We start from the raw sequence: 10,957 nt of genomic DNA, 5'->3' as shown, positions 1-10,957 counted from the left end.
TCTCCCCCCTCCCCCGTACTCCCCTACCACTCTCCCCCCCCCTCCCCCCGTACTCCCTACCTCTCTCCCCCCCCCCCTTCCCCCATCAGACAGTAGTAGGGTAACAAGCAAGACCCCCCGAGGAGAAGAGAACAGTGTGGGCAGAAGAGCGCTCTGCTGACACAGAACCAATGATAGGGGCCCCCACCTCATAGGGGCCCCCCACCTCATAGGGGCCCCCACCTCCACTGCCCAGCCTCCATCAAGGGCTTTGTTCTTCATCACTGGCTCTTTATGTACTCCCAAAAACACACACAACACACACACACACACACACACACACACACACACAACACACACGCATACACACACACACACACCGGAATGAAGTAGCAACATAATCAAGTGTGTAAGAGCATTTAAATCAACATTAAAACAACCAACGTGGAACAAATACAAAGGAAAACAGGTCTCTGGAGTCGTGCGGTCGCCTCGCTGAACTGACCTCGCTCTACTGTCAGAACTACGAGGGGGAAGGTTTATGCTACGACCAAAAGGGGGCGTTCCTCCGTGAAATACCGCAAGAAAGCTGTGAGGTTTACTCCTTAGGACTGCTACGGGCGGGGCGTACCATTACGCTTAAGAGCAATTACTGTAAATGAAACTATGACGTCATGGAATGAGATATTGACACCAAACGTTAGCCACATGTTGAGAGAGGGGTCCTCTCTGTGACCGGCAGGTTTCCAGTTTCCAGTTTCTGAGGCATTAAATATTTTCTAATTAACATAGTTGGATTTAGCCATAAACTCATTTCTTACATTATCAGAAACCCCTTTTAGATCTAACATCAAACACATCAATAGTTGTGTGTTATTTGAGGCCGTTGTTCTGAAGAAGACCTTCCCTGTACAGAGAAACGAGACGTTGTGGTCCCAGAGGAGACCTGCTCAACATGGTCACTGATACCAGAGCACCCGTCAGCGTGGCTCAGGGTTCAGCTCTGGGGCCTGAGCTTTAAGCTTTACCAACTACGGAACAGACCGGCAAGAGGCTCAGGAGGTACAGCGGGTCGGCTGGTCACCTGAAGGTCTCTGGTCTGATCCCCGGCTCCTCCTAGCGGAGTGTGGAGGTGTCCCTGAGAGAGACGCCTCACCCTGACTGCTCCTCCTAGAGGAGTGTGGAGGTGTCCCTGAGAGAGACGCCTCACCCTGACTGCTCCTCCTAGCGGAGTGTGGAGGTGTCCCTGAGAGAGACGCCTCACCCTGACTGCTCCTCCTAGAGGAGTGTGGAGGTGTCCCTGAGCGAGACGCCTCCCCCTGACTGCTCCTCCTAGAGGAGTGTGGAGGAGTCCCTGAGAGAGACGCCTCACCCTGACTGCTCCTCCTAGAGGAGTGTGGAGGTGTCCCTGAGCGAGACGCCTCCCCCTGACTGCTCCTCCTAGAGGAGTGTGGAGGTGTCCCTGAGAGAGACGCCTCACCCTGACTGCTCCTCCTAGAGGAGTGTGGAGGTGTCCCTGAGCGAGACGCCTCACCCTGACTGCTCCTGACCCGCTGGCTGTCGCCCTGCGGGGCTGACTCCACCGTCAGTGTGTGCATGAATGGTTGTGAGTCGCTTTGGGTAAAAGCGTCGGCAGAACCCCTCAATGTAAATGTGATAGCAGCTGAACCGTAGCACAACAACAGGTGTCCACAGCCCTGTGACCCCCTGGTGATAAACCACGCTCTCCGCCTCGTGTTCCCTGGTCTGCAGGAGAAGGAGAAGAAGTACATGCTGCCCCTGGACAACCTGAAGGTCCGCGACGTCGAGAAGAGCTTCATGTCCAGCAAGCATATCTTCTCCATCTTTAACACAGAGTCCAGGTCAGTAGCCTCTCCATCTTTAACACAGTGGTCAGTACCCAGAGGTCAGGTCAGTACTGCCTCTCTACTGACTGAGTCTAGCAGGCGTAGTAAGATGGTGCTGGTGTTTGACCAGGAGGTGAAAGGTGCTCGGTTGGACCCTGCAGGCGACGCCTAGCTGCTGCTTACTGACCTGGTCGTTGAGATAAAAGTGTCTGATAAAAGTAATGTGGGGCCACTCCAAATGAAACCTGTAAACGAACAGGACTCTGGCCCTGTGCAGCAGAGGGCGACAGAGAGCACTGCCTTCAATCCATAGTTCCACTATGCTCCTCAATTGGACAACTGCAATTGTCCTCGTATACATGGCGGTGAGTAAGTCGATCCATTGGCCGAAGCGTGTCATGCCCCGGTACGATAGGTGGCGCTGTGCCCATTTCAACTAGTGGTAATAGAGCCACCGGTTGACCTCTTTACGTCACCAGCAACAACAAACTCAGGCAGCATTCGAGAAAGATGTTTTCAGTAGACAGCTGTCAGCTCACTTCAGGTCCATATCATTTCTCCGACACTCCATTGTTCCGACCTCTCGGTCGTATGCCGACTTATGGACCCGAAGTGAACTGACCCGCATACGGCAACAATCCCTTTCTCCTCCATGTCGCGGTTCAATCTGGACTTCAGAGAGTCAAAGCCAAAGTTGCTTTCCCCCAATTCCTTCTCCCCCATGGCCAAGATAACTCCCACTAGGAGTTTTTACTTGTTGTGGAAGTACCAGAGAGTCTGAGAACCCAACGCGGTCTTTAAGATTCATAATATCAGAGAATACCCCCGTCAGTTCGGCCGCGGTGCAATGAATGAATAAAGATCGTTAACATCGGAAGAAAAAAACATTTCTTTTGACAGATGTGCCCGAAGTTACTACTTTACAAACTCATTGATGACCAAAATTTAGAAAAAGTAGTCGGACTAACCCAATAATTAGATTTTCTTGAGCATCATGTAAACGCACTGAATGTCTGGCAGATCGGCTGAGATGGGTTTTAGGTTAGGTAGTCTATGTCTGTGTGTGTGTGTGTGTGTGTGTGTGTGTGTGTGTGTGTGTTTAATTATTATTCCATCCCTTTTTATTCTCCATGTGTCTTAAACTGAACTGACACCCTGGTACGCCTCAATTAGTTATGAAATAAAAAGTTATGAAATATGGCAAAAAGCAGCAACTACAACCACAACAACAGCAAGTCAAACCCACGCAGACAGGAGACCGTCAGCTTCTGCAGAAGAAGAAGCTTGTCAGAACACGATGGTCCTGGTGGACAGATCCTGGTTTGAGGGGAACACTGGTTCCCCCACCAGGGCTCCACCAGGGCTCCACCAGGAGGATCTCAGGCCACTGGAATGTGTTTAGTTTGTGTGGTTGAGCTGCAGCGGGTTTGAACATCAAAGTAGTCAGCGTGGTCCGTTCACACAGCTCTGTTCTTATTCCCCGCGCAGGCTGGGAGCTCTGAGTCCTGGGCTTGTTCTCCATGTTGCACTTTTGTTATGTTATATTTCCATTTTATTTCTTGGTGCGTTTTGTGCGTTGGAATGCAGTGCCAAACATGAAAGAGTTGTGTTCCCGCTAAGTGGTTGCACATGGGCTGTGTCATAAGAAACAATGCAGAGTCTACCTCAACGCCACAGAGAGGCTCATCTCCCCACGGCCAGGACCATCAAAAGATTGATGGGATTAGACATTTTAGAAGTTGATATGTTTTAGAAAAAGACTGTTTAAGACTGGTAAGACATGACGAAATAGTACAACTTTACAATGTAAAAAAACAAAACCTATTCAGATTGAAAAGTGGTGCGTTTAAAGAGAGCTTCCGAAGGAATAAGGAAACTTCTATCAAAAGGCAACCAGGAGAATGTGGTGTGTGTGGGTGACCTTGAGTTCCAACGTGTTTCTAGAAACGTCTACAAGGACAACCGCACCCTGGAACTGGCCTGCGACTCCCAGGAGGACGTGGACAGCTGGAAGTCCTCTCTGCTCCGCGCCGGGGTCTACCCAGAGCGGACCACCCTGGTGAGGGACGCCTTCACCTCCGTCTGCTTACACACCTCTGAACCAACACATGTGATGTTAGGCTCACTCTGAACCAACACATGTGATGTTAGGCTCACTCTGAACCAACACATGTGATGTTAGGCTCACTCTGAACCAACACATGTGATGTGGGGCTCACTCTGAACCAACACATGTGATGTGGGGCTCACTGTGAACCAACACATGTGATGTGAGGCTCACTCTGAACCAACACATGTGATGTTAGGCTCACTCTGAACAGCATTAACATGTGATGTGGGGCTCACTCTGAACAGCATTAACATGTGATGTGGGGCTCACTCTGAACCAACACATGTGATGTGGGGCTCAGTGCAGCATTAACATGTGATGTGAGGCTCACTCAGTGCAGCGTTAACATGTGATGTGAGGCAGCAGTACCATCACCCACATTCTTTGGTTGATCATGGAACATTTTTACTTTATTAATATTGAGAATATTCTAATCATCTTATTTGTGTTTGTTTTTTCTCTGGTTTGTCATTTTGTTGCCGTTACACTGTTATGTGATGTTATCTAATGTTATCTAATGTTATCTCATCTTGTACCTCAATGTGGTTGTTTCATTGAAACCTTGGATTACTTAAGATCACTTATCTTATCTTATTCTGCATCAATCACAGACACTTGTTTATTTAGTGAGTACCCTCAGCACAGATGAAGTAAACAGCTAGATTTATATCATTATATCCAAAACATAAACACTGCAATCTTTTGAAGTATTTCACATAGTAGTATGCTGTTTCCCCCTAAAAGTTAACTGAACTCTTAAAGTGTAATCAGTGCTACACAGAACACACTGGTATGTACAGAATCACTAAGACCATTTATTAATTCAACTGAATCTCCAGCTCATTGGTTATTCAAAATATGAGCCAAAAACGTTGTCTTTTCTATAACCATATTATATTCATTCACATGAGCAACTTACAAGTGTGGCGGAGAACTATCAAAGTGTGCACTGGGAACCAGTGAGCTCCCAGTGCGTTAACGCTGAGCTAGACTGGACCACAGCATCTGGCCCGTCTACCTAGGAAGGACTCTGGGTTATAGGACGCTTCCAGCTGTTCCATCAATTGTATTTCCATCAAAATGAACAATTAAGCTCTTCCCTTTTCAATAATTATATTTATTGAAACGTTCCTGTTCCTATGTTAATGTTGGGGCTGTTTGTGTTAAATGTCTCAATGTCAAATGTCTTAATTTCCAGCTTCCATCCCAATTTCCCATTTGTGATTCCTGAAGCAGCGTCTGACCTCCTGATGCTGTTGGTTTGTCCAGGTGGAGAGCGAGAGCTCCACCACCTCCGAGAACTTCTCCATGGACCCCCAGCTGGAGCGCAAGGTGGAGACCATCCGCAACCTGGTGGACTCCTACATGGCCATCGTCAACAAGTGCATCAGGGACCTCATGCCAAAGACCATCATGCACCTCATGATCAACAACGTAAGCCCCGCACGCTTCTGTGTGTGTGTCGTGTGTGTGTGTGTGTGTGTGTCGTGTGTGTGTGTGTGTGTGTGTGTGTGTGTGTGTGTGTGTGTGTGTGTGTGTGTGTGTGTGTGTGTGTGTGTGTGTGTGTGTGTGTGTGTGTGTGTGTGTGTGTGTGTGTGTGTGTGCTCGTGCGTGTGTGTGTGTGTGTGTGTGTGCGTGCTCGTGCGTGTGTGTGTGTGTGTGTGTGGAGGGATTCTGCTGTGAGAATGGATAATGGGTTTGGGGCTTCTGCTGCTGCTGTATGTTGGTCTGCATCTTTCTGATTATGATACACACGTATCATAATCCAAATATTTAGTTATTATTAATAATACATATAACATCAACTAATATTTTTTTGTAAATACTTATCACACTTTACATCGACAAAAGCCCAAATAACACTATGTAAGTAATACTTAAAAAATAGAAGACAAATGTCCAGGTTTATAGAGTCAAAACACATCAGGTCAAACATGAACACAAGACTAGAAAATGCATTTCCTGCAGAAAATGCGGTGAGTGCTGTAGTGCAAAGTGAGGTTGAAAATATGTTTTAATAAAGACACATAGATTAAGACGTAAAGAAACGTTAAATGGCTTAAATCAAGTGAAGGGATTTTAACAAAAGTTCAAACGTCTAAATGGAGTAAACAATGTAAACATGCACACCATTTAACGATAATCAAATGGTTGGAAACAAATAAAGTGACAGCTGAATGAAAAGCGCAAAGCATTGCTAAAAATGCAGAAATGTAAAATGAATTGAACTGAATAATCTGAAAGGTCAAATGTGTTGCAGTGCACTGCTGAAAAACCTGGAAGCTGAAATCTAAAACTGACTGACGCTGAATTACATTACCTGAAGAAGTGCTGAAATACATTGTTACAAAAGCTGGAAGCTAAACTGTAACACTGTCAAAGCTGGAAGGTAGTAGTAGTAGTAGTAGTAGTAGTTCAAACGATATGCCTTATGAAAGGTGTGGTATTGATTTGTTTGTAGAAAGAATTATAATAATCCTCGCCCAATGCAAGTAGTCCAATGGGCGGGAAACTGCCCAATCTGGCAACGCTGCCCAATCTGGCAACGCTGCCCAATCTGGCAACACTGCCCAATCTGGCAACGCTGCCTGCACGTCCTGGCGCTCCTCCCTCAGCGTAGACCAATCAGACCGACTGAAAACGAAGCGGAACTTAAACTGTGATTATGAAAAAAGTATGAAAGTAATCTGAATTGTGTTTGCAGATTATTGAAGACACACGTGTGTTGATTTGTTCAACCTTTGAACGAAGGTTAACGATAAAATATTGACCAAGTTACGAAGTCCAAGTTACGAAGTGTTAGAGAATGGGCCATTGACTTCCATTGTAAAAAAATGTATTTTAAAAGTAGAAAATTAAAGTATAAAATATTAGAAAAATCTGAAAAGAAGCGCGCGATTCCAAGCTAATCTGAACATTTTACAATCGGAATGGAGTCTAGGTGAACAATTGAGCGTTTGTAGAGAACAATAAAGAAGAAAGAATCAAACTTAAGAAGAACAATAGTTGAGCGCTGCATGCAGCTCACCTAACTAAGAACAATAAGAAATATAGTTGCCAGTAACAATAACGGGGTCCTACGGTATGACAGCCATCAGCCTAGCCATCAGCCTAGCCATCAGCCTAGCCGCCACATATACCATGTTCTCTAGTACTGGCCTCTTGTCAAGCCAGCACCTTCCCCCTCTGCCACAAAATGAGACTCCCCTTATATAAGCCAATAAGTCCCAGGTGGACTGATTGGGCCATACCAATAATAAGGGGAACTTCCCTGGCCAAGGCGGGGTTAACCTTCTGCCCCCTAGTGCTCCGGAAGTCCAAATGCCACATTAAATATGATGTGAGGGGAGAGACAGTGAGAAGAGATTTTGACACTCTCACATGACAGTATAATAGTATGACCAACTGTATGACAGACAGTATGACAGTATGACAGACAGTATGACCGTATGACTGTATGAACGAAAGTATGACAGTATGACAGTATGACCGTATGACTGTATAAACGACAATATGACAGTATGACTGTATGACCGACAGTATGACTGTAGACTGCCAAGGGCAGATTGGAGTATATTTTGAGAAATATAAGTCTTTCCTATGTGGAGGTATGGTGAGCTTGGTTGGTATGGTAATATGCATTGGTATGCCTTAAAAACTGGTTTTCCGGCAGTTAACATATCAAAACAATCACCAACCATGTTTCTAAAGCCTACTGTGTCAAAATCCACTGTCAAACAGATGTTTGCGAAATAACGTGTGTACCCCTTTAAGGCCCAGCCTGCATTGTAGAGAGGCCATGGTTCAGAAGGGAGAACTTCAAACTAATGTTTTTTGGTTGTTTTTTCAGATATAGTCTTCAAATTTGGCATGGGTATACTATGGAATCTCCTCTTAATAGCCACATTCAACAGCTGGGCCTAGGTCTTTTGGATGCAATGTTGGAGCTGTTTAAACATATTGTAGAGCTGTATACATATGCATGTATTTCACTTTAAAATACATATCTCTGCCATCTTTTGCCTTATTGCTATTATTTGATCACCCTATAGTTCCACAGTGACCTGGTACATGTGTGCCAAGTTTGGAGCTTTTCCCATTTTCAGCACCAAAGGAGTTAATGTGTGGGTGTTTGGTCAAGTTGTGGTCACTGCACTATATCCCAATGGTCTGACCATATGGGTTGCAATGTGAAAGTTGTTCATCATGAGAAATGGTGCATGTATACCAAGTTTCATACAAATTGCACCTTCCTAGTGGTAATGGCAGCCTGTTGAAGTCCTGAACTTCAAGACCTTGTTATAGCGCCACCTATGTGTTATTCTGGCCCATCTTTTGATTCCTTAACTAACTCTACGAGTTCTATAAGCCTGCCAATTTTTATAACTTTTGGAGCCAAAAAGTCAGGATAAAAATAATAATACTAACGAATACAATAGGTTTCCTACGGATTCCGTAGGACCCCTAATGAGAGTGACCTCTGCTGCCCCCTGCAGCCCAGTGGTTAACACTGGCTCTCTGCTGCCCCCTGCAGCCCAGTGGCTCACACTGGCTCTCTGCTGCCCCCTGCAGCCCAGTGGCTCACACTGGCTCTCTGCTGCCCCCTGCAGCCCAGTGGCTCACACTGGCTCTCTGCTGCCCCCTGCAGCCCAGTGGCTCACACTGGCTCTCTGCTGCCCCCTGCAGCCCAGTGGCTCACACTGGCTCTCTGCTGCCCCCTGCAGCCCAGTGGCTCACACTGGCTCTCTGCTGCCCCCTGCAGCCCAGTGGCTCACACTGGCTCTCTGCTGCCCCCTGCAGCCCAGTGGCTCACACTGGCTCTCTGCTGCCCCCTGCAGCCCAGTGGCTCACACTGGCTCTCTGCTGCCCCCTGCAGCCCAGTGGCTCACACTGGCTCTCTGCTGCCCCCTGCAGCCCAGTGGCTCACACTGGCTCTCTGCTGCCCCCTGCAGCCCAGTGGCTCACACTGGCTCTCTGCTGCCCCCTGCAGCCCAGTGGCTCACACTGGCTCTCTGCTGCCCCCTGCAGGTGAAGGACTTCATCAACGCGGAGCTGCTGGCCCAGCTGTACTCGGCGGGGGACCAGAGCGCCCTGATGGACGAGTCCCAGGAGCAGGGCCAGCGGCGGGACGAGGTGCTGCGGACGCACCACGCCCTGAAGGAGGCCCTGGCCATCATAGGAGACATCTCCACCTCCACCATCACCACGCCGCTGCCCCCGCCCGTCGACAGCTCCTGGGTGGGGGGCAGCGGCGGCCGCAGGTAACCATGGAGACAGTGACACCACACACACACACACACACACACACACACACACACACACAGAGTGTGATTCCATCACCCTACTGTATCTATTGTGCACCATAATGTTCTTAACGAATGAAGACGTTATGACACTAGAGAGTAACACTGGAGAGGAGAGGATGTTACTAACAGTGCACTAACAGTGCACTAACAGTACACTACAGTACACTAACAGTGCACTAACAGTACACTACAGTACACTATCAGTGCACTAACAGTACACTACAGTACACTATCAGTACACTAACAGTACACTACAGTACACTAACAGTGCACTAACAGTACACTACAGTGCACTAACAGTGCACTAACAGTACACTACAGTACACTATCAGTACACTAACAGTACACTACAGTACACTAACAGTACACTACAGTACACTACAGTACACTATCAGTACACTAACAGTACACTACAGTACACTAACAGTGCACTAACAGTGCACTAACAGTGCACTAACAGTACACTATCAGTACACTAACAGTACACTACAGTACACTAACAGTACACTACAGTACACTACAGTACACTAACAGTACACTAACAGTACACTACAGTGCACTAACAGTACACTAACAGTGCACTAACAGTGCACTAACAGTACACTAACAGTACACTACAGTGCACTAACAGTACACTAACAGTGCACTAACAGTACATTAACAGTGCACTAACAGTACACTACAGTACACTAACAGTGCACTAACAGTACACTAACAGTGCACTAACAGTACATTAACAGTGCACTAATAGTACACTACAGTACACTAACAGTACACTACAGTGCACTAACAGTACACTAACAGTGCACTAACAGTACACTACAGTGCACTAACAGTACACTACAGTACACTACCAGTACACTAACAGTACACTACAGTACACTAACAGTACACTAACAGTACACTACAGTGCACTAACAGTACACTAACAGTGCACTAACAGTGCACTAACAGTACACTAACAGTACAACACGCCCCCCCTCCCCCGCCGCAGGTCGCCGCCCCCCAGCCCCACCGCCTCCAGGAGGATGTCCTCTGGCCAGCGGCCGGCCCCCCGGGGGGCCCCGCCGCCCCCCAACCGCCCGGGGCCCCTGGGGCCCTTTAACAACGCAGAGAGCCCCCAGGCCCCCAGCCGCCCAAACCGGGCCCCCCCTAGCATCCCCAGGTGAGACCGGGAGCACTGGGAGCACTGGGAGCACTGGGAGCACTGGGAGCACTGGGAGCAGCGTTAGCATCGTTAGCACAGGTAGAGCAGACTGCTCAGTGAGCAATGACGGCACCGTTAGCATCGTTAGCAGCATTAGCAGCAGTGGTGATGTTAGCCCTGTTAGCAGCGTTAGCAGCAGTGCTATCTTTGTACTCTTTACGTTTGGATACAGATGCTACTTCCTCTTGAGTAAATACTAACCCTAGTCCTATTCTGCCCATTTCCATTCTCTCTCTCTCTCTCTCTCTCTCTCTCTCTCTCTCTCTCTCTCTCTCTGTCCCCCCTACCTCGCTCTCTCTCTCTCTCTCTCTCTCTCTCTCTCTCTCTCTCTCTCTCTCTCTCTCTCTCTCTCTCAGCCGGCGGCCTCCACCCTCCCCAACCAGGCAGGCTCCGCCCTAATCACCATGGAGACTGCGTCTGCCTACCGGCCTGGGCCTAGACCCTCCTCCTCCTCCTCCTCCTCCCCTCATCCCCCCTCTCTCTCCCCTCTCCCCCTCTCTCTCTCAGC

At 47.9% G+C, this 10,957-nt stretch overlaps 1 protein-coding gene across 1 annotated transcript in view; it reads left to right on the top strand.

The window, feature by feature from the left end:
- The window catches only part of dnm3b (dynamin 3b), a gene marked incomplete at both ends in the record, with an annotated part of 11,860 nt that extends 1,012 nt beyond the window's left edge, over positions 1 to 10,848 (top strand). The window contains 7 exons of the mRNA XM_084480810.1: positions 90 to 136; positions 1,732 to 1,841; positions 3,771 to 3,885; positions 5,206 to 5,370; positions 8,965 to 9,197; positions 10,237 to 10,407; positions 10,806 to 10,848. Coding sequence (XP_084336936.1) covers positions 90 to 136; positions 1,732 to 1,841; positions 3,771 to 3,885; positions 5,206 to 5,370; positions 8,965 to 9,197; positions 10,237 to 10,407; positions 10,806 to 10,848 — 884 coding nt within the window. The remainder of the gene's footprint in view (positions 1 to 89; positions 137 to 1,731; positions 1,842 to 3,770; positions 3,886 to 5,205; positions 5,371 to 8,964; positions 9,198 to 10,236; positions 10,408 to 10,805) is intronic.
- Between the last annotated feature and the right edge of the window lie 109 nt (positions 10,849 to 10,957).

This window comes from Micromesistius poutassou (assembly GCF_964030765.1).
Source record: "Micromesistius poutassou genome assembly, chromosome: 16".
In the NCBI taxonomy this organism is placed as follows: Eukaryota; Metazoa; Chordata; class Actinopteri; order Gadiformes; family Gadidae; genus Micromesistius; species Micromesistius poutassou.
The sequence above is the reverse complement of the archived record's forward strand: the minus strand, read 5'-3'. Positions and strand labels throughout refer to the sequence as shown.